Source organism: Phalacrocorax carbo, chromosome 10 (genome assembly GCF_963921805.1).
Source record: "Phalacrocorax carbo chromosome 10, bPhaCar2.1, whole genome shotgun sequence".
Taxonomy (NCBI): Eukaryota; Metazoa; Chordata; class Aves; order Suliformes; family Phalacrocoracidae; genus Phalacrocorax; species Phalacrocorax carbo.
Window position 1 is genome coordinate 12,783,476 of NC_087522.1, and position 25,018 is coordinate 12,808,493.

Consider the following 25,018-nt stretch of genomic DNA (forward strand, 5'->3'; position numbering starts at 1 on the left):
CCACAGAAAACTGTTATGCTACACCTTCCCACGCAATGAAAAAAAAACCCAAAACATTAACAGCTATCCGTACTGTCCTTTTCCCCTTTAAAACCCTAGCTAGCTATCAAGTAAACTGCTCATTTGGCTCAGATGGATAGTGAACAGAGGGGATGAGGTGATACAGCCTTATATGAGCAAGTATGCCCAGAAAAATTCAGGGTTTTCTTCTTTTCAGACTAGAGTAATATATGCCATTAAAGTAACAGGTATCCAGCTTCAAGACAGACCATTTTTAGAGCTTTTGTAAGAAACAGCATGTATTCAAGTGTACAGGCATCTGCAGAAAAGTCTACAAGGCAATGTAGTGAATACAGAAGCTAAGAATTAGGTTCTGTTTTTAATATATAATGACCTTAAAAATATTTCCGTTTCAATATGATTCCAATTAATCCTGTAAAAGAACAGAAAGCACGAACATAAGGCAAAAAAAAAAAAAAAGAAAAACAAAGCTGAGAATGGAATGGATATCAGTAAAGTATCAGTGGAATAACAGTTAAGATTATTGGGTTTTTTACCTTTCTGGTAAAATAACCCCAAACAATGGCATATTCTCACTTCAGAAAATCACTCAATTTTACTTTTTGCTGAATCAGTGGCTAAAGCTTCTCGCTTTAATTAAAACAAGTTTTATAGATTGTAAAGTCTCCGTTTAAATAAAAGGGACATCACTGGTTATTTCTGAAAAATAAGGACAGATCCAAAGTAACTCTGCAAATTCTTCTTTTTAGCTGTCAAGAAGCTTTAGTGAGAATGTAGCGATTGATAACAGAGGAAGTGATGGAAGACTTGCATGGAAAATGAACTGCTAAAAACACTGAAATAAAGTCTCATTTCTCTGAATTCCAAGATAAATACTAACATTTAAGAATGCAGAAAACAGGGAGTCTCTTTGCAGTGATTTTACCTTCTGAATTTATAACATCTTAGAAGAATATAAAACATTCTTTGCCAAGATTATTTTTTATCTTAATTATAGTATGAATAATCCAAAATTTGGGATGCGGAAACCTGAGGCATTCTGGTAAATAAAGTATTATCCATCAATAGCATTCTCCTCAGGAATACACCACATTGCAGTTCTGCCATTTCATTTCTGATTCTGCAGTTAATTTCTCAAATCATTCCTCCCCCTCTCCCAACAAAATATTATTTTCTCAATACTTCAAATTTACTGAAATCATGACAGACATACAGATTCTTTTGTTATGCTGTATTGTCCCCAAATCCTTCCATGTAGGACCTAAATTAATGCTAAAGTGACTATCTTCTTAATGCCACAAAGTTTTTGAAAAAATGTTCCATTAAAAAAAAAAAAGTATCTGAGTCAATAAGTCCAAATTTTCTATCCAAAAGTCTGAAAAAACCACCATTCAGAAAAAAGATAAAAATATTTACAAATTTCAGCAGAACATACTCAGTCCAGTATTTTAGCTGTAGAATGTATAGAGAGTACAAAATTAGACCTCTTCTATGCTTCCCTCCTGCTTTTATTTACTACTGATAGAAGTAACTCTTTCTCTCCTACTTTCAATATTTCACCGAGGAGCGGCTAAAGTCACTTGGTTTGTTCAGCCTGGAGAAGAGGAGAGTGAGGGCAGACCTGATTGCGGTCTGCAGCTTCCTCACAAGGGGAGGAGGAGGGGCAGGTGCTGATCCCTTCTCTCTGGTGACCAATGACAGGACCCAAGGGAATGGCAGGAAGATGTGCCAGGGGAGGTTTAGGTTGGGTATTAGGGAAAGGTTCTTCACCCAGAGGGTGGTGGAGCACTGGAACAGGGGCCCCAGGGAGGCAGTCACGGCACCAAGCCTGACGCTATTCAAGAAGCACTTGGACAAGGCCCTCAGAGACATGGTGTGAATTGTGGGGTTGTCCTGTGCAGGGACAGGAGTTGGACTTGATCCTTGTGGGTCCCTTCCAGCTCAGGGCATTCTATGATTAGTCACTGTCAGAGATTTACTGTTACTGTATTTAAGGGTAGCAGTGACAAATTTCTGTAACCCTGCTTCGCATTACTGCCAAAACAGCGAGATATTCGCAAACTGCCACTAGTCCCTGCAAGGGCAGACAGCAGATATCAGTACATGAAGGGGTGGGGAAGGGAGGATTTTTAACATTGTCTAGAAAAGATCAACAGCTCTCTCTACTATTCTGCAATATATTATCCCTTTCGAACAAATACTTAGCTAAAAATCTTACTATTCAGTCACAGCTATAAACTGTGGCTGTGAGAGTGGTACTAACATAGTTGTGACTAAGCTCTCAAATCCATAGGCCACTTGAGGTTTATGCTTAGCTTGTGCTAAGTAACTTTTTAAGCATGATCACCTCCCATATCTTTTGAATACATGGATAGAGGAAAACAATCCTAGACTGCAGATGAAGGAAACTAAATAGAAAATAGAATAGAGATCCAACATCTTGGAACAAAAATTTGGAATATAAGAGGCATTACAACGAAAAATCAGACCACCCTCTTGATGTAAAAAGTTTTCACATATAACACCTCCCAGCTAATTGAATACATGGCTTCCGGACAATAATTGCTAATGAGAAAACCTTTGAGACTCAAAATTTCAAAGCCTTTTGAAGTCATACTCAATTCAGAGAAGGACCCAAGTAGATAAATATATGTTTATGTATGATCTGAATTCCTAAAGTCTCTGAAACTGGAAAAAAACAATTGGTAAAAGATGCACCCTAACTGAAAAAAAAAAAGCTGAGGAAGGGATTATTACAAGAATGTCTATCTCTCAAATCTAAAGACGGGTACCAAGCTCTTGATTCCAAAGAGTTTGAAGGCACCCAGTATGTTTAGAGATTAAGATCTCTACCCATTATCTGGAACTTCTGTCTATATTGCAAACAAAAGTACTAACAGGCTTTGAAAAAACCCAAATTCCTAACATTTGGTTCCGGTTTGACTTTTGGATAGAAAGAGTAAAAATATTTGTCATTTTTACCTGTATAACTTCACCATTCACTAAGATATGCTCTACTTTTAAATATCAAAAAGTTACCATCTAATACGGGAAAACGGCATTTCTATTTATCTCTCCTCAACCCCCATGTATTTAAGCAAGAGTGTTCTGGCAAAAAAATATAAGCCAGATCTGCAACAAAACCAGGGAGAGTGAAGTCAGTTTCTTAAAACAGTTGTGATGTTAACACTTAGTTCTAACAAACACCCCCCCACATACCCCCAAAATTAAGTACCAAACAAGATTTGAAAACAGGGTGTCATTTTGCAAGTTTTTGGGTATTATTAGCATTCTCTGTTTGCAGTGGCTTCAGCAACCTTAGATGTTTTTCAGCACTTATATAATGCTACTGAGATTATAATTTCAGCAAAAAACCCAAGCCAAATCACTTAACTTTGATTATATTAACTTATGTTAAGGATGATTATTAGTGAAAAAAGACAGAAAAGAACAGGAAAAGGAAAGAATGAATATCATCTACAGAGAAGTGTCCTAAGCTGTACAGCGACACACTCTGAAAGGATAACAAAAATATAAAAAACATGACATTAAGTGAAAAGATGCAAAGTAAATCTATAAAGATGAAAAAGGGTGTTTAGTTAATATTAACAGAGTAAAATATCTTCATGCCATGACAATAAAAGAAAAGAATTTAATTAGATACAAATTAAAACAGGTTATATATGTACGAAGGTAGTCTGAAGCGTGTTTCCATCTTTTTTGCATCTGCTTCCCCTCCTCACCTCCTCAGGCAATTAAACAGTCCATAAAGCCATCTGCCTGAGTTTGATGATCATAGAAATATTAAACTTGTGCCATCACAGTCCAAGGACAATCTTATGCTGAATGCTTGTCCATTTTACCCGTGTTACAAATAGATTTATTGCTGCTAGCCAAGTACCTGCATTACTGTCCATTCAGAAACCTGTGCTTACTAAATTCCACTACAGCCATGGCTGCCCCTGTGCAAATGAAGACATAGCTGCTTTGAAGCTGGAGGCTTGATAGCAGAATTTCTATCTTTGGCAAGAGTGCCAAGAAGCACGGGAGAAACTGCAGGTAAGGCTATCAGAAACAGCTAATTAGTGCTTTGCAATTCTCCTGCAAAAAACAGTTGAGACAAATATTTGTGATGCTTTCTTCAGTTTCCTACCTCACTGTCATTGCTGTCAGCATGGAAACCAAATATGTTCTATTAACTGTTACGGGCTTTTGAAAGCTTATAGAGGAACCTGCCTGAATTGATATTGCGCGAGTTTCTGTTGCAGCTGCTGCTTGAAGACCTAAACCCAGTGTCCACCGTGACTGTCAGCCTCCGACAGACTAAACACCCGCCGACGTCCTTTCCTGCCAGACCTTACTAGAGGAAAACACAGTGATATATCATACGAAGGCTTTAACAATGAAACAAGGAAGGGAAACTGGAATGAAGACAAAGGATAAATGTTAGAGTAGCAACAAGAAAAAGTGACAAGGACACATCCGTAACTGCTGGTATCTTGAATACAATTTGACACCACACCAAGAGTCTTATAAGTTTGGGAAACACTTCTGAAGCTGGAAGTATTCATTCTTCAGAAATAAGCAAGTTTAACTGAACTTAAGTTTTTTGCTTACCTATCTGGAAACATTCATAATACGGTTTGGGCTATGTCTGGCAATACCAACGGCACTTACACTATGGAGGGACTGGCAGGCATTTGCATTACAATCTACTCACGTGCTCTAGAAATCTTGAGAGAAGCTACTTAGCACAAAATCTGGTGACATAGAATTATTCTGGTTTCCACTGGCCATAAATTTTAAGAGGTGCACTACTGTGTAGGTGCCACTACTTCAGACCATTCAGTCCTACTATTCTATGATATGAAACTGAAGTACTAGGTTTGGTTTATAATAAAGCCAGAGTGTTTTAAAAGATAGCAGCAGTTCAGATGATGATGCCTGGTGCATAGAAAGTTTTCAGAAAATAAACTTTCTAGAAATAAAAGTACTTCCTCACTTAGTTAGAAAATTACTAGCATCATAGAACAGAAGAGATCAAACCACATTTACATTACTGATTATAGAGGGAAGAGACAGGGATGCTTTTAGTAAAATGGCAGGCAATGCTCTTACAGGCACTCCATGCTTGATTAATCATCCTCTCCATGACATGTAAATTTTATTTTACAGACTAGAATCCAATGTATTCTCTGCAACAAGGGACAGCTCTTTGTACTTATTTTAGACCTTTTACCATCAATATCTGCCAGAAGTGTGAAATACAGCATAAGTGGCATAGAAGATCAATGTCTTCTGAAGTCATCAATAGCCATTGCTCCAATGTAAACATTTTCTTAAGTATTGAAGCCAACTGCATTTTAAAGCTTAAGACAACTTAAAAAGTGATAAAACGCAGCGTAGATGACATTACACATACATAATTCTGGAAGACTGCTAACTTTTACTGTAAGAGAGCATCTTTATCTTAATCCTTGGCATATAAAAGAGCAAGCACTTTAAAGAAGTGCACAGTTCCAGCAAGTGTAGCCAAGAGACTGCATTCTGAGCTGAAAAGCTTGATGATTAAAATCTGCCTAGCAAGAAAACATTTTTATCTTATGCATAGGAACATTTCAAACGGACATGTTAATTTCAAAAAATCATGTAAATACAAAGGAAAAAAACCCAACCTGATAACAGCATTTGCAGAACCTGATACTGCTTTTACTGTCTTGCTAGGGATTCTGCTTTCTTTAAGGGATGACTTCCACTTTTTCAATTTTAAGGAACAAAGATCTTGTAAAGGGCTAAGCTTAATTCCCAAATACTGCAAATGGAGGAGATGCTAGGCTTTAAAATATCTGTCCCATGACTTAAGTGTGACAATTTTTAGGAAGGATAGCTGATAAACTCAGGAATCATGAGTTTATTTTACTCATGACAAAGCAGTTAATTTAACTATTGTGCTCTTACAATGACTGAAACATGCAAAGCAGTCATATAATTTTATGTAAGTTCAGTTAACCTTTCTCCTCACATTAAGATACTGTGTGATTGATTGATGCAGGTAGGAGCGGTAGCAAGTATTTTTACAAAACACCAAATTAAACTTAATTTTTTCTCCCTATGATACATTTTTGAAAACCCTTACTGTTTAACTGTTAATATATGCTCTATTTTGTAACACTGGTTTCTCTCAACTAAAATTATGCAACTTGTCTTTATTTTTTTCTCATCTATTGCTGTTTTATGTAAAAGTCAACGTGTATGTTCCAAACCTTATTTCCTGAAACAACTCTGTGAAGATTACAAGTACCATCTCAAATATATCAAACTCTTAACAGTTTAAATCTGTCAATAGACAGTAGCTTAGGACACTATAATCACAAGTTTACAGTAGAAAGAGCTGTCATGGTTGAAGATGTTGCTCTTAAAGAAGGTAGTTGAGGTAGTTTCCTTGAAGTCCACATACACATCTCCCGTTTATCTTGTCTGGATTTCTTGACTGAAGTTCCTGAGCAACCTAGCATGTTCTTCATGGTCATCAACTCGAGCAGCTGCCAGAACAAACACGGTAGCAGGGAAGGAGGGAGGACAAAGAGCACGCTTGTGTGCTCTCGTGAGTGTGTTTAAAATGGAATGGGAAATGACAAGGGAGATTCAAATGTGAGAGATGGTGGCGGCATTCAAGTACTGCCTTGGGGCATAAAAAGAGATCTTGGTAACTGCTTTCTGTTCATCAGCTACTTGTTACTTCCTCCTCAAAGGAGCCACTTCAGATCATGCAAGCCTCCTCCTCTCCTTCAGAGCAGAGTAAGGCAGTTTAGTTTCAATTGTTCTCAACAGGTTAGGGGGAAAAAAATCACATTGTTTTACACTGAAGTGGGTGAGTATCAGCAATTGTTTCCATAACTCTGCTGAGTAGTCAGTCAGTAAGACCTAATATAACACAGACAGTGGTTAAGGCACTATTGCTTATTTCGGTAGTTTACTTCTGTTCATGCAGAAGCCCATGGAACAGCTATCTGGATGTACCAAACCGATAATCCCTTTCATGGTCATGCTCCTGGCAACGGCTTCCAGTATAGATCACAATAGCATATAAATAGGAAAAACATTCATGAGACCATTCATTACAAACTTGCAGTAAACCGGTCAAATCAGTTAATGCAGAAACTTGTTCCCATGAATAGACAATAGTATTGATCTGACACTGAAAATTAGAACAACTGTCAAAGCAGCTCCCTAGGTTGGAGAAAACCCTCTCCAGGCCCCCCAAAGACCCAGCTCCAGGGATTTCAGAATCCTCTTTAGTCAATAATAATGACCTTGAGACACCATCAGCCACTCAGCTATAACTATTTAAAACATGACTTGTTCATTATTGGCTGCAACTACATTAGCAGTTTGGTTCAGACCAATAGAGCAGCTTTGAAGGATTATGCATGGGTACTGCTTTGGTCTGACTTTAGGAACAGGTTCTGTCCATTTATGAGATTCTTTCACAAGGAAACCAAACTATAAAATACACTGCAACTATGCACCAAATACACATCAAATATTAACAGCAACAAACAACTGAACTAATAGTTGGTCCTTCAGACAATCGCATACATTGCAGGGATGCTTGGTCCTAAAGGTCAGGGTAAGTATGGTCCACAGCAAAATCCCTAAGCCACATGCAGATCAGATGCATGTACCTCAGCACCAACTGTTCATTGTCCTATTGCACCAAATTACCTGCTCTTGCACATACAGTCACTGTCTTTCTCTTTGTTACTGCTCTCGGAGTAGAGTTAGCAGAACAAAATCCAGGAGTTGAGCTCAAAAGTCATCCCTGCCACAGGTTAATAAGAGCTGCTGACTTGGGACTGAAGTAGCTGATGCAGATACTCACATTAATTTCCACTGACTTTGCTGAAGGTTACTATGCTTATAGTGGTAGGGCACAGAATTGTATCCTCACAACTGTATTTGCTAAAGAATCTACATCAGTGTGCCTAGATCCTGTGCAAAAACCAAAACCCACCCAAAGACTCTTCCTGCATGACACATGGCATTTTGAACAATGAAGGTCATACTAAGTGTAGACGGTTCATGCACCCTAACTGGTAAACTACAGACTGAAAACAAGCATTAAAAAATCCCCTTTCCTCTGTTTTGTGGTGTGGTGTTTTGGTTTTTTGTGGGTTTTTTTTGGGGGGGGTGGGGTAGAATTTGTTTGGGGTTTTTTTTGGTTGGTTTTATTTATCTTTTGGTTTTGGTTTTTTTTTTTTTTTTTTTTTAAACCAATGAGCAGCCTCCTGTCATCAGGCTTTTTAAATTGAAGGAAAAATAAACAGGATTTTGTGTTTACAAATGCCAACATACTGCATAAGTAGACTTTATTTTCTTGACTACAGTCTATGATTATTCTTCAATAAGACACTATCTTTTTATGCTAGATGAGAAAATACGTGCTCTAGATCTACTCAGTTTTTTTACAGAAGTCAGATTATATGCGCTTGAAAGACCTCAGTTTGAAACATGTAGTATAGTCTTCCTTGATATTTTTGTGAATTAGTGTATTGCTTATAGCAAAAAAAAACCAAAAAAAAAGTGGTTTCTTATTTTAATTTCCTTTACCACAGTTTTATCTTAGCCACTATTGCCAAGAACTTGTAGTTACATTTCACTTCCTGATCAAAGAGGATTCAAATACAGCAAAGGACATTGCAGATGACCCTTTTCACACTGCTGAGGAGAAACGTGTAGTTAAACAAATGTTTCTTGTACTGTCAATCCATACTGAGACAAATGATACCACTTCTCTGCGTAATCACCCATATTACACATATTAAGAGACTGAATAACAGCAATCACCTTACCAACAGAGAAAATAAAACCAGGTCCTTCCAAAATTTTGAATAGATTGCATATAGAAAAATATTCCAAATTTTATTCTGCAATTACACATATTGCAGGATTATTTTTGCTATATGTTAGTCTCTCACAGTAATAGATGCTTTTTAATCTACAGCCTGAGTACTAGAATGCTTTACGAATCATTCATAAACTTCATAAGCAGCCTTTGCTTACCCATTTCAGCAATATTTATTGCAGGGTTAGTTACTTTGGACATATAATTTACATTGATCTCCTGACACTGTTCAGTGAAACCTACAAAACACTAAATGCTTAACAAAGATTGTATCGTTCCTGTAGGACTGCAAAAAAAAAATTTTAGATCTACAGGAGGCTTCCAAATAACAGCAAAATGGTGGGTCTCAAAAGGGGGGACCAGAACAACCTCTTCAAGCAGTGATCAACGTTGGAAGTGACAGTTAAAATGAAGCGGCAGTTGGAAAAGGTCTTGAGAATCAAGTTACCTCTATTGTTTTATAACCAAAATGAAGTAGAGTAAGTCAGTTCTAGCATGAAAGCATTTCAGTATGCACCCTTTAGGATTTACTTCTTGTTTAGTCTCCAGCTTGAAGCTTTACCTCACACATAATCTGCACTCAGAACACCATGGCAAGATTCCTTACAAATACTACACAAAAAAAAGGAGGAACGAAGGCATTCCAATGCAACAAGAAGTCCCAGTATAAACATACCCACTAAATATACTGACCAACACAAACACATTTGTGAAAGTTTTACTGTCAGGCTATTTATACGGCAGCTTCTTCTGCACCAATGAAACAGCCTGCTCAAATGTGGTAGTATTCAGCCAGAATAGTGTTCTTGCAAAAGCTTTACAAATTAGCATCCTAAGTAACTATTTTCAGATATCTCATATTTGGCCCACTGTTACAAATTAACATACAAAAAATGTCACCCAGTTAAAAAAAGCTTCATGTGCAGATCAACTTATCCTCTACGGTGGAAGGCTAACGGTTTACATTACAGGTTTATGGAAGGCAATACTTAAGTTTTAAAGAAAAGAAAACCAACCCAAACCAACATTTTAAATTGTATGTTCTAGGAGACAAGTCAGCAAACTGGGCATTATTTCACCAGTACTTAAAATCACTGCTGAAAGATGCCAAGTATTTCTGAGAGTTCCACAAAACTGAAGAGATCATTAAAATTTGCACCACAATTTACTTGTAACTGGTTTAATTGAATGATTTTAGTGTCTAAAAAACATAAAGCCCTACTGCTTTTAATCCAGTGACATAGTAACTTAATTTTACAATAAACTACTCTACCTCCCTTAGTGCCTAGGCTGAAAATCGTGATTTAATACCTGATGGGCTCTGTGCAGCAGAAGGAGTGGATGTTGAGCTTGCAGTCACTGAATCACAGCGCCCGGTACTCCCACTGCCACTGGATGGTGATGAGAGTGGTGATGGATTGTGCTGGTTTATACACTGGGCTACGGCAAAGCCTGCAAAACAGGACAATGAAGTTTACAAGTTAATAACTAGCTTGAAAGAGTTAAAGTATGTGAACAAATTGAGAAAAGGTAAGAGCAAACATTGCATCAAAGTAGTGTTAATTTTTTGTAGTGACTCAGAGGACACACCCTCTCTCACCTTCATCTCGGAAGCCTGAAAATTTGAATGCATCTTACTGAAAACATGCTACAAATACTGATCAACGAACAAGAAAGTAGGTTAAGGGATTGTGGTGAGTTGACCCTGGCTGGATGCCACGTGCCCACCAAAGCCACTCTATCACTCCCCCTCAGTTGGACAGGGAGGAGATAAATACAACGAAAGGCTTGTGGCTTGAGATAAGAATAGGGAGAGATCACTCAGCAGTTACCATCATGGGCAAAACAGAGTCGACTTGCGGAAATTTGTTTAGTTTATTGCAAATCAAATCAGAATAAGATAATGAGAAAATAAAAATGAAATCTTAACACACCTTCCCCCCCTTCTTCTTGGGCTTAACTTTACTCCCGAGTTCTCTACCTCATCCCCCCACCCCAAGCAATGCAGGCAGATGGGGAATGGGGGTTGTGGTCAGTTCATCACACATTGTCTCTGCCTCTCCTTCATCCTCAGAGGTAGGACTCCTCACACTCTTCCCCTGCTCCAGCGTGGGGCCCCTCCCATGGGAGACAGGCCTCCATGAACTTCTCCAATGTTAGTCCTTCCCATGGGCTACAGTTCTTCAAGAACTGCTGCAGCGTGGGTCGCTGCCACCACGTGCAGTCCTTCAGGAACAGCTTGCTCCAGTGCGGGTCCCCCACGGGGTCACAAGTTGTACCAGCAAACCTGCTCCAGTGTGAGCTCCTCTCTCCACAGGGTCACAGGCCTTGCAAGAAGCCTGCTCCAGCGCAGGCTTCCCATGGGATCACAGCCTCCTTCAGTCATCCACCCGCTCCAGCGTGGGATTCTCCAGGGACTGCAGGTGGATATCTGCTCCACTTTTGACAGCCTTACTGTGGTCTTCACTGTGGGCTGCAGAGGCATCTCTGCTCCTTCTCCTGGAGCACCTCCTCCCCCTCTTCCTTCACTGACCTTGGTGTCTGCAGGTTGTTTCTCTCACATATTCTTATTCCTCTCTCTGGCTGCAGTTGCACAGTTTCCCCACCCCCACCCCCCCTTCTTAAATATGTTATCACAGAGGTTTAACCACTGTCACTGACAGGCTCGGCCTTGGCCTGTGGTGGGTTTGTCTTGGAGCCAGCTGGCACTGGTTCTGTCAGACAGAGGGGAAGCTTCTGGCAGCCCCTCACAGAAGCCCCCCGTAGTCCCCCTGCTACCAAACCCTGTCATGCAAACCCAGTAACAGGTATTCAAAACATTTTAAAACTTAGAGCTTACACAGTCAAAACTCTTCAGTTTTTGATATATTCTATAAATTCATGGTCATAGACCTTAATGTGATGAGGAAAACGGTTAAGCCAAAAGTGAACAAAAATCCCTTTCGGACAGAAGGCCTGCACTGCATTTTTTATTGCAGAGATAACTTCAGAAAAATTTAATCAACGAAATCTAATGCTGGTACTGGATTTCATCCACCTTCTCACAAGTCAAACTTTTCCTAGTCTGAAGACTGGAAAGGGTCATACATTGTCTGACAGTACTTTTAAAATCTTCTTCTGGCTTTCAGTCTAATATTTCCTCAAGTTGTAGCATCCTCTTCTTTCCTAACATAATCTGGCATCCATGCCTTTCTTCTTCCTCTGCAACCCCCTGCTTCAGTCTTTGACATGCCTTAAAAAAATCCTCATTTTAGCTCCTTCCCTCCACACACACGACGATGCACGCACTTTCTCTTTCAAGATGCAATTTCAGAAAGTATTGAGGACCTGCAGCACAGGGAAATCCATTGGAAGTATGCAATTTGGGAAAGAACTGCAAGGAAGGAATTAAAAACCCTGGTTTCTCAAACCCAATGTTTCAGAACTGAATAACCTGAGAATGAGGTACTTTGCAATACTTAATTTCTGTGATTTAGTCAAGATGAGAAGCCATGAGTACACGGCGTCTACATAATGCATGCATTCATTGCATAAGACTACACTGATTCAGGAAGTAAACAATAGTTATTCCATGTATGTTGTGCAAAATATTTTTTTGCAGAAGCATCCTATGAGCCAAAGACAAATAAAATTTATTCTTTAGGTTACTGGTCACTGTATTATGTTCCCAATCAGTCATATACTGAAATAAGTGCCCGCAAAGGTGTCTCCAGTAAGCCCAGCAGCACTGCAAACACATGCTGAACATTTAGTAGAAGTAAACAATTATTCAAAATCATTTGGTGTTTCAAAAGCATGTTACGTTAACAAATTTTCTTTTTCCTAAGTAGTCATGTTCGATTATATCTGACAAATACGTATGTGTTTGTTGTTTAGGACATCTTGTTTTTTCCAGCAATTGTTAAGACCTTCTTAAGGCTTATATTTTCATTTAACAACAAAATGAGTTTATCGTTATTGGGACAAAAGCAAGTAAGCATGCTCTGGCTTTCAGCAGACTTTGGATCAAGAAAGTCAGAGCACTTAACTCTTGCACCAACCTTCTATAAGATTATCAAAAAAAAAGTTGTTCAGTGACACTATAAAAGGTCCAGGCTTGACAACAAGTTTGCTTTTGCATAAAACCCATAGTGTCCAATACCAAGACTTGCAGTGAAAACACTCCAGTTCTGAAAAACTTCATAAATTATTTTCACACACTCTGTTGATCCCCATATGTTGAAGACTCCCCCTTTGGGATGACCTGCTAACTCACTTGTGATTAGACTGTCTGAACAAGTTAGGATACCTACTGTAAAATTAATCCCAGTAAGTTGTCCTTTACTGTGTCTTTCAATTGCCCTTTACTGTATCTTTCAATTAGCAGTTGTTCCCCCCCTTTGCTCTGATTTTTCAGCTGAATTTTTAACTTACAGTTTTTGTATTTTATTGTTACAGAAGCCAGTAATTTGGTCTTGAACCTCATTGGTATTATAAAAATGCAGAAGAATCAAAACCTTAAAAGGTCTTGCATATACTAGCATAGTAGCATTCTACCATTAGAATGCTATGGAGTTACCTGCTAGAACTTACCACATGCTCTGAAAGGAAAGTTAATGAACTGCCTTTCCCACACAAGTCCAGTGAAGTCAATTACCACTGCATTGTTCATATTTCCTTGATCTCTTTCTTTCTTTCGAAGATTACACTATTCTCATGGTTCTCCACAAATTTCCTCACAATGACATGCCTATAGCAACTCCTCAATTTTATTAGTAAGGCTTTCCTTTGGCAGACATTCCTTTAATACTTGCAAGCCTTTAGTCATCTGTCATGGTTTTGATAGCAAGCACCTTTTCAGAAGTTGAACCACTTCTTACAGCAAAACAATGATCTTCAATATGAGCTGTATGTCAGGTGATGTACACGACTGAGTTGCTTCTGCAGCCCTCCTCACTCTCCCATGGGAAAGTATTAATGCAAAACTTTCCTTTTTATTGTCAGACCCCTGAATTATTGAAAGTAGCCACAATGTGCACTATGAAACACCTAGCAGTATACTACTTGTTGCCCTCACTGCATAGTGAATGTTGAAAAGGAAAGTATCTGAATCAGGTACGAGAGAAAGCAAATGCACCACACGATTCTTTATTCTTTTATATGGGGAATCTCCCATGGCACTGAGTGAATCATCCATCCACAGAGAATCTCCTATATTAGGAATCTGCTGGTGCCATGCAGCAGGCAGCCAGTCAAAACTCAATTTAAATGGGCTTGTTACAAGAAGCATATGAATGCTTTAAAAGGCAGACACAAGAAGGCAGGAAAATGCTGTAGGCAGGTTGCATTACAGGTGAAAAACCAGAATGGATGAAGAAAGGAAGACAGTGGAAAAAAGCTAACAAACATCAGTCCTGTTAATAATCTGACTTAATCTCCAGTCCCACCTCTTACCCTCTACCTCCCATGATTATACTCAAGAACTCGACTCAAAACCACTTTGCTATCTGAACTGCTGTAGCACTTGCATCATGGTTTTAGATGGGTGAATGTCATTTTTACCAAGTTTTTCTCTTGTTTTAAGTTACAATTCATTATGTCCAAGATGAACACCAACTTGAAAGAACTGAATAACCACCATGGCAGGAGACATCTATTTTAGTTAAAAACAAAATAGTTTGGTAAGCAGCTAATTATTCCATAAATGTAAATAAATCCACATATTCTATTTCAGAAACCAAACTGATTGATCATGTACAATTATTTAGATAAGTTGAACTGAGGTTACACACAGTGACGCCTGATAGTCTGCAAAAAGTTAACCACAAACTAAACGACCTCAAATGTGAAAGACTTCTATAGCACTCAGGGCCATTGATACATACAGTTTTTAAAATAGCAAATGTGCATTAGGTTTCTCATACATACTTCATATTTCAAAATACCATGTAGGATAGGAAACAAGGCATAATCAATGGACTTATGACCACAGAAGTGAGGGAAAGCCATCTGTTAAAGTGAACGAAACTCTTTTGGAACAGTTACTAAAGCCATTGGTATAGAACGGCTTACGTTAATATGTATTATTTCCCTTACAGTGTTGGAAAAAGTTGTACCCATACAAGGCATTATATATTCACAAAAGGTTTGCACTTCAAGGGAGAAGAAATCTTCCATCTCATCAAAATAGTAGAAATAGTAGAAAAAGTAAACAAGGTGACTTGTGACTATCATAGCAAAAGCTGGCCTGATTCAGCAAGATTGCCTGCCTAGAGGTTCTGCAGAACAGTGCTCATGGATGCACATCCCTACACTGGAACATTTGCTTGCAAATGATCTTATTTTCTCTCCCAATACAATGGCAGAGGAAGGATTCTAAGTGTGCTACAGAAAGGTAATCTAGATAGGAGGGAAAGGCAAGTCTAAATAATTCAAAATACTGTAATTGGGAAACTACTGACCAAGCAGAAATATTCTAACCAGGAAACTCCTTCAGGAAATATCTGCAAAGAAAAGGTGACCAGAAATAACCATCAGTATGGGAAATAAAATAACACTCAAAAGGTTTTAGAGGTACCTTTGTTACTACTTTATGACTCTCAAGTTGTGACAGACATTAGTCACAAACACAAATATTTCCTTCCCTGTAGTCATGACTCTGCTTCAACATAACTTTCCATTTAAGACTCAGTAAGGTATTACTATAAAGATATTCCCAGTTTCTTGGAGAAGACCTTATTTCCACAATCATGATGTTTCATAAGGCTATGTTTCTTTCATAAACTATGTATCTACATTTATCCTTTTGCCGTGTTTTACATAACAGCAGCAAAATTTCGTGCCAAAACCTGAAATAGCTTCTTAGCTTTCCTTTAAAGGAACTTCTTCTTAAGCAATTAATGCAAATATTTCTTCTAAATTGGGAGAAAACCTTCCTACATTCTCATAAATGATTTCATGTGAAAGACAGCCTGAACTCTAAGATGTCCTATGAATAACATTTGAAGGTGAGAAGGGGGAGAGGTGATGGTATCAGAGAACAAGACAAGCAAGACAAAAAAGAAAAAGCCTGAGAAATAGAAACAAAACCTTGGCCAAGAAAGGAGAAAGTATTTTCTCATTGTAGGCCATATCTGGATTACTTTTTTTTTGGTATTCCCATTTCTTTCTATTTTGTTCTTACAAGTAGGGTTCTAAAAAATTCTCATGGCTTTCCACTTATTGGTCCCTAGTCAAATCAAGACAATGCTGAACTTGAGTTTTCTGCAAGTATGAATGGAAGAAAACAAAACAAACAACAAGCCACCAAACTCTTACATGCCTGAGAATTATTTCTTTCACTAGTTATTTAGCATTTTTGCAAAGTGTTATTCTGCCTCAGAAAACCTGATTCACTTTTAAAAAATTTCAACTCATTGTCTACATTTAAGAAACTCTGTTACAACCTCATAAAATTGAAGAATAACTGTTTAAATGCACAAAATTGTTTTGCTACCAAGAAAAAAACCACAAACAAAACATATCAGTCACTTGTAGCTCTGTTCCCAGTAGCTGCTGCAACTTCAACCAGCATTAATAAATGGATTAACTGGAATTTTTAGTCTCCACATTTGCTATGCAATTCCAATATATGATTACTGCAGCTTTACTCACAGTTCATCTCATCAATTTAGTATACTTAACAGACTAGTTTCAAGTCCAGTGATCAGAGGACTTAATTCTTTGCCACGGCTGATTCTATGATTTGCCAGCACATCCTTATGAGTGATACTTTGTTGAGACAGCATTTTGACTGCCCTTTAATGCACAAAGGAACCCTAATATTAAAGTATGCCACAACTTCTTCCATGAACCAGAAGTCCCTTTGACAAGCTGAAAAATTAAAATAGTTACTTTAACCTGGATAGGCTGGAAGAGTGGGTTAACAAGAACCATGTGAAGTTCAACAAGGACAAGTGTAAGGTCATGCACCTGGGAAAACAATCCAGGAGTGCAGCACAGACTGGGATCCACCTGGCTGGAGAGCAGCTCTGCGGAAAGGGACCCAAGGGTCCTGGTGGACAGAAAGCTCAACATGAGCGAACAGTGTGCTGCTGTGGCCAAGAAGGCCAACTGGTTGCTGGGTTGCATGAAAAAGGGCATCACCAGCAGAGATAAAGAAGTCATCATCCTGCTCTACTCAGCGCTTGTCAGGCCACACCTGGAGTACTGTGTACAGTTCTGGTCCCCACTATACAAAAAGGATGTGGACAGGCTGGAAGGGGTCCAGAGAAGGGCCACCAAGATGATCAGAGGACTGGGAAGCCTGCCATGTGAGGATAGGCTGGGAGAACTGACTTTGTCCAGCCTTGAGAAAAGGAGGCTTAGAGGGGATCTCATCACCATGTAGCTACAAAGAAGATGGAGGTTCCCTTTTTACAAGGAGTCCCATGGAGAGGACAAAGGGGGATGGACACAAGTTGCTCTTGGGGAGGTTCTGATTAGACAAAAGAGTAAAATTTTTCACAGTGAGGACAGTCACCATTGGAATAATCTCCCCAGGGAAGTGCTTGACTCGGCCAGGTTGGACACCTTCAAGAGCCGTCTGGACAGGGTGCTGGGCCATCTTGTCTAAACTGTGCTCTTCCTAGAAAGGTTGGACTAGATGATCCCTGAGGTCCCTTCCAACCTGGGATTCAGTGATTCTGTGAATTCAACCGGCATGGAGACAGCTAAAGCATATATCAGTACTAAAACACAAGACTTGAGAATTCTCAGTCTCAGAACATGCTATTTTGAAGTGCTGCTTTTTTACTGAAAATAATCCTTGTAAACAGTAAACTCCCCAAATGGTAAGAATAAAAAAAATTTTTAAATAAGAAACAGGTTTGCAAACAAACAAAAAAATTTAACCAGCAGTCCCGCATATTTAACTCAATTTCAATGGCATCCTTCATTTCTTGCACACAAGCAGTAATTCATATTACATAAATCAAATTAGTTTTATCTTGTGTAATGTTAGTGCTGTCACACTACTTTAATTAGCGACTTCTGCTTGAATATCTCTGCACAGAAGTGATTTAGTTCTACATCATTCTAATGATGACAGGAAGATTAGTATCTAGTTCATACCCCACAATTCTGATGACCAGGCAGTATAAATAGATATAAAAACAGGCAGCAAAGTTGGGTCTTTAGAAGCAGTAGTCATAACTAAATATTAAACTTGGAATGGTTCAGAGAATATTAATTAGAAAAAACAAACTGAGATGATAAAATAAGTTAGCAGTTGTCTTCACTATTCTTGCACAGAACAAACGAATCAAAAAATACCTTAAATATATTTATATGTTATAAAAACAATTGCATCCTAGAATTATGGAGCATTGGACACTTCAACCACCTCACACTGGAAGTAACTTAGTACTACTTAAGTAAACTATCCCAGCTGGAAGTTGCTATGGTAGTTGTGGTTGATGATGAACATGAAACGGTTGACCAGAGTCCCACAGTACAGTTCCAAAATAACTTGTACATGACATTCAAATGTGCTGAGCAATCTAACCTCATAAAAATCAGTAACAAGTGCAGGTGCTTATCAGCTGTGAATATCAAGCTCCTCATCAATACTTTAATCAAAAGGATCAATTTTCTTACTGTGGATGGAGAAGGTAATTAAACTACAAAATGTTATACAAATTTCAAGAATGCATTCATATTATTAATTTTTTAAAAATCTATTATTTTAGCAGGTAACCACAGGTGGGCATAAAGAAGGGCACATCATTTTTACAGTGTATAATATGCTTTTAGAGTGAATAATATTTGACAAAACTGAAGTAAATTTTCTTCACATAGATCTGAACAATCTCAAACACTGCTTAAACAATTATTGGGCTTTATACAAAGTTTCCCTTTTCCCAAGAACAGATGCAAACTTTATAGAGAATTCACAGAATCACAGAATGGTAGGGGCTGGAAGGGACCTCTGGAGATCATCTTGTCCAACCCCCCTGCTTGAGCAGGGACACCCAGAGCAGGGGGCACAGGAATGCATCCAGGTGGGGTTTGAATGTCTCCAGGGAAGGAGTCTCCACAGCCTCCCTGGGCAGCCTGTGCCCCTGCTCTGGCACCCGCACAGGAAAGAAGTTTTTTCTCATGTTGAGGTGGAACTTCCTGTGTTCCAACTTGTGGCCGTTGCCCCTTGTCCTGTCATTGGGCACCACTGAAAAAAGTCTAGTCCCATCGTCCAGACACCCACCCTTTAGATATTTATAGGTATTGATGAAATCTCCCCTCAGTCTTCTCTTCTCCAAGCTGAACAAACCCAAGTCTCTCAGCCTTTCCTCATAAGGGAGGTGCTCTAGCCCCTGACCATCTTCACAGCTCTCCACTGGACTTGCTCAAGCAGTTCCCTGTCCTTCTTAACCTGGGGGGCCCAGAACCAGACACAGTACTCCAAATGTGGTCTCACTAGGACAGAGTAGAAGGGGAGGATAACTGCCCTTGACCTGCTGGCCACACTTCTTCTAATGCAGCCCAGGATACCGTTTGGCCTTCTTGGCCACAAGGGCACATTGCTGGCTCATGGTCAACCTGCTGTCCCCCCACACTCCCAGGACCTTCTCAACAGAGCTGCTTTCCAGTAGTTCAGCCCCCAGCCTGTACCAGTGCATGGGGTTGTTCCTCCCCAGGTGCAGGACCTTGCACTTGCTTTTGTTGAATCTCACCAGGTTCCCCTCAGCCCAGCTCTCCAGCTTGTGCAGGTCTCGCTGGATGGCAGCACAGCCTTCTGGTGTATCAGCCACTCCTCCCAGCTTGGTATCATCAGAGAACTTGCTGAGGTTATGCTCTATCCCATCATCCAGATCACTGATGAATATATTGATCAGGACTGGACCCAGCACAGACCCCTGGGGAACACCGCTAGTTACAGGCCCCCAACCAGACTCTGCCCCATTGATCATCACCCTCTGAGTTCTGTTGTTGAGCCAGTTCTCTGTCCACCTCACTGTCCACTCATCCAACACACCATTCCTTAGCTTGTCTATGAGGATGCTATCGGAGTAGTGTCAAATGTCTTACTGAAGTCAAGATAGACAACATCCACTGCTCTCCCTTCATCGACCCAGCCAGTCACACCATCACAGAAGGCTATCAGGTTGGCCAAGCATGATCTTCCCTTGGTGAATCCACATTGACTGTTTCTGACAACCTCCTTGTCCTCTACATGCCTGGAGATGACCTGCAGGATGAACTGCTCCATCACCATTCCAGGGACGGAGATGAGGCTGACTGGCCTATAGTTTCCCAGGTCCTCCTTCTTGCCCTTTTTGAAGATGGGAGTTACATTTGCTTTCCTCCAGTCCTCGGGCACCTCTCCTGTCCTCCACGACCTTTCAAAAATGAGAGTGGCTTAGCAAGAATATCCAACCGCTCCTTCAGCACTTGCGGGTGCCTCCCATCGGGGCCCATGGATTTGTGAGGATCCAGTTTGCAGAAGTGATCTCTGACCCAATTCTCCTCAACCAAGGGGAAGTCCTCCCTTCTCCAGATTTGCTCTCCCTCCTCTGGGGGCTGAGATGCCTAGGGATCAGCCTTAGCAGTAAAGACGGAAGCAAAGGCGGCATTCAGTTAACTCTGCCTTCTCCGCATCCTGCATCGCCAGGTCCCCTTCATCGTTCAGCAGTGGGCCCACTGCATCCCCAGTCTTCCTTTTACTGCTGATATATTTGAAGAAGCTCATCTTGTTATCTTTGACATCCCTCACCAGATTTTGTTTCAAATGGGCCGTGTCCTTCCTCATCGCATCTCTTCATACCCTGATCCTATACTCTTCCCAAGTGGTCAGTCCCTTTTTCCACATACTGTGAACCTCCCTCTTCCATTTGAGTTTCTTTAGAAGCTCTTTGCTCATCCATGCAGGTCTCCTGGCTCCTCTGCCTGACTTCTTCCTCCTGGGGATGCATTGATCTTAAGCCCGGAGGAAGTGGTCCTTGAATACTGTCCAGCTCTCTTGGAAGCCCCCCTGCCTTCCAGAGCCCTAGCCCATGGGATTCCTCCTAGCAGACCTTTGAAGAGGCCAAAGTTGGCCCTCTCAAAGTCCAAGGTTGTGATCCAACTTGTTGCCCTTCTATGATGCAGAATCCTGAACTCAACCATCTCATGGTCACTGCAGCCAAGGCTACCCCCAACTCTCACATCCTCAGCCAGCCCTTCCTTTTTCATTAGGATAAGGTCGAGTAGCACATCTCGCCTCATCAGCTCCTCCACCACTTGCATCAAAAAGTTGTCCTCGATGCTCTGCAGGAACCTTCTGGATTGTGTGCATGGCCCACCATGTTGCTTTTCCAACAAATATCAGGGTGGTTGAAGTGTCCCATGAGGACCAGGGCCTGCGACTGTGAGGCTACTTCCAGCTGTCTGTAGAAGTCTTCATCAACGACCTCTTCTTGATCAGGTGGCCTGTAGTAAACGCCCACAACAGTGCCCCCCATATTTGCTGTGTCTTAATTTTTACCCACAAGCTCTCGACTTGTTCTCCTTCCACTCTGAGGCAGAGCTTGATGCATTCCAGTTGCTCCCTCACATAAAGAGCAACTCCCCCACCTTGCCTTGCTGGTCTGTCTTTCCTGAAAAGCCTGCAGCCATCCATGACCACATTCCAGTCATGTGAGCCATCCCATCATGTCTCTGTGATTGCAATCAGATCATTGCCCTGCGACTGCACATAGATGTCTGGTTCCTCCTGTTTACTCCCCATGCTGCGTGCCTTGGTGTATGGCATTTCAGAGAGATAGTTGAGCATAAAGGTTTCCCTGGAGAGGTGTAGAAGGATCCACTATAGCCATGCACACCCTTGAGGTGGTTGGTCTCCTGGCTGTCATCTCATGAGGCAGCTAAGGCACCTTTGTCACTGCTCTGGTCGACCTATCTTATTCCCCTGTTGTATGTGATGGCATTAGCATTGCAACTTTGGTCCCCTCCCCCTCTTACCTACATTCTTTTAAATTTGAAAGGTTACAAAGCTGTAAAAGACCACTGTTTTTCCCTTCAGATTTTAGAATTAAGATGGCTATACTTGTAATGGCTAATATTAGCAAGAAGTTTTTTTCCAACTTTTCCCCTCAAAATCTTATTATTGTCATCATGTACTAAGGTGTTAACAGTGGTGAAAACAATGAGAGATCTACTGATTAATTTTGCTTTCCAAAATAAATTTCTCCGTAGGAAAACCAACCACACTTTTTAAATATTTAGATGTACACTTTGCAGGAAACTCTTACGATTTCCCTTAAGACACGCTGAGCATATAAATCTCAGTATACAGCTGGTATTTGAAATTAGTATTTGAGTTTGCTTGGAGAGAAAGTTATTTCTACTTTCAGTATAAGACCTATGTTCACAGGACACCTACCAAATCTGCTTGTTTCTTTGAAAACAATGTAATTCTTCATTTACACAGAGCATGCTTCAAAAGCATCATATGAATACATAGCTAATATGTAAGATGGTGAAGAGTCCAGCCAACCAAACTATCCCTAAAATGCTCTAACATTCTGGCAAAGTCCATTAACCTAAAATAGACCCTGAAGTATATTCATGGACATGACTTCATAATGATAGACTAAGTGAAGGATTTTGCTTCTGTTCTTCTCTGATGAAATTATCAGGTCAGTCATCTGGTACGATTACATCATCTTGCTATATTTACAAAACTTGTACTTTTTATAAAGAGTATTAACAGGGATCTTCTGAAGCATGGTCTGTTATATTCTTGTCACCTTTCAACCATCTTGCACGAAATCTGGTTTTAAGCTATAACAGCCCTCATACTCTTCCCCCTGCTTATCAAGAAGTGCTTTTCAAAACAGATTTTAACTTTGGACCACGAAACAGTAAACCAAAGTGAAGCACAGTTTGAGTACAATAAGGAAATTGCATGCTCTCTAGTGAAATATGTAGTGTTTTACGTATGCACAATAGAAATTGAACCAGCCCAGACTGAAGTAAGTGTTCTTTAAAATTCTGAATTCATTGAGAAGAGAGATTAGGGAACTGATTCAACAGTTGTACTAAAATTCTCCAGAGTGAAATTTGCAGGAGGGCTGAAAACATTTTCATATTGTGAATTTATTAAAAACCATGCTGGATGTACAGCACTGACAGCTAACTAAAAAAAAAGTTATTAATTTTTAAAAATACTGCCAAAAGCATAGCTCCCCTTTACATCAACAAAAAACACCATCATCAAGGGAAAGAATAACTTGTTTCTTACAAATACAATTATATTATCAGAGTACAGGAGCTTTGCAGAACTCAAACACCACTTAAAAGCTGTAGCATTAAGAAATAAATTTAACCACAACTTGTTCCAGAATTTTTTAAAAAGGCACAGATTCTCTTAAAGTAAAAATCACTCCAAGCCTGATTAAGGGATAAACACAAAGATTCCTATGAAAATCACTCGGAACTAAGAAACCTCATTCATTCATTAGTGAAGATAAGGGGAAAAGGCAAAGGCATTTGATATGTACTTTGTAGTCAGATGCAAAGCAATATACTAATCCATTTCTACTATATTACGGGCTAGCATAAAATAAGTTTCAAAAATGCAGCATTTTAAATACTTCATGTTCTGTGCCTGGTTTCTCATAGTTGGTATCAAATAAAAGCTTCAAAATACTTTTTGCTCTGGATTTACACGTGCATACAGTGGAATTCTCCATTTCCTGGAATTCAAAGTACGTGGTTGTTTGAACAAACTACCATGTTGCACCACCCCCAAAACCTCCCTCTCACCACACCAAAACACAGAATTAGTAGATTAAGTCACTTTTTATGAACACAACAAGCACATTCTTAGAGAAGGTTGATTCTGAAACAGTGACACTGGCATGTTTTCAACCACACCTTTTCCATGGAAGTCATGTCAAATAAGGAAATACATTCCCATCATACAACACACACTTGTCTTTTGAAAAACCTGAAAAATGCTTTTATGACTTCTGTTCCCCAGACTCAGGACTCAGGCAGGCTGACCTCCAATTTAGTCCTAAGGCAGCAGAGCATCTGCTTTTCAAGTAAGGATTTTGAATGTTGAATCAGGACATACGCTTTTTAAGTAGGGCATTTGAATTTTGAATCACTGAATCACATTTAAAAAGAAATGGTGAGTTTTCTGAAATGATTGGCAGCTAGTAGTAACAAGACTGCATCTTTGTGTGTAATACAGCAAAATTGAGTACTTTCAAGCAGTATGAGATTCAATGTTAAAATTATTTAATCCAAAATGAGAAAAGTTCACCACCTGGAAAAAAACTCCGCAGAGAAATTTGTGGCATAGACAATACAGAGACAAAAGAGCAAAGAGCTCACTGTTTTAGAAACATTCCTTTAATCCCAATTCCAAGCTAGTATTTTAGGAATAGCATAGCCCTTTTCTGTCTTGCTAGCTCTAAGGTCAATGAAGCAACGTACAGTATCCCAGCTATTTATACAGACTGGCAAGAAAAAGATCGTAACCAATTTAAAGGCAGAACTATGCAAGATTGACAGATGATAAATACTGAACATGCAAAACATGATTTAAGTGAACTCCATTTGTAAAGGAAGGCAAAGTATTAAGACAATTCCAGTGTGTTTGGAGAAACTGCCATGGATGCATTGCTCACCACGTACCTGGGATACACACCCAGGTATAACTTGTTTCTCTAGGAGTAATTTTTTGCATAAGCCTCATCCTGGAGTTGTGTGCTCAGAAACATATCACAGTAAGCTTTTCATTGCTTATACAAGTTACAGTTCAGCTTTTGCAGATACAAATCACAAAGCAAAAGCTGCTTGATAATGAATGCTAATCTTACCTGGAACTTTGTCAACAGATGCAAAAACAGAGCGTTGCACTGTAGGATCACTGCTACCACGTCGTGACTGATCATAAAATCTAAATGGAAGGTGCTGGGCTGTAGTTGCAGAGCTGTGTCCAAAACCCATAACAACTTCAGTTGAAGGATGAACAGGAAGATCCAGGAGAGCTATGTTTAATCACATTTAATAATTTTTGTTACTCGAACACACATAAAAGGAAGAGTAGGTGAAAATAAAATTATAGTTTGCTCAGCATCTTAAGAC

The 25,018-nt window shown here is 39.6% G+C and overlaps 1 protein-coding gene across 4 annotated transcripts in view; it reads right to left on the bottom strand.

Annotated features, from left to right (window-relative positions):
- CLEC16A (C-type lectin domain containing 16A) overlaps positions 1-25,018 on the bottom strand; it is a 94,984-nt gene that overhangs the window by 7,744 nt on the left and 62,222 nt on the right. The window contains exons 21-23 of one of the 4 annotated variants that reach the window (XM_064461901.1): positions 24,751-24,921; positions 10,238-10,378; positions 4,258-4,377 (exon numbers count right to left, since the gene is read on the bottom strand). In XM_064461901.1, coding sequence (XP_064317971.1) covers positions 4,258-4,377; positions 10,238-10,378; positions 24,751-24,921 — 432 coding nt within the window. Of the gene's footprint in view, positions 1-394; positions 434-4,257; positions 4,382-10,237; positions 10,379-24,750; positions 24,922-25,018 lie in introns of all 4 variants that reach the window. The other 3 variants (XM_064461904.1, XM_064461903.1, XM_064461902.1) reach the window with 3 other exon arrangements.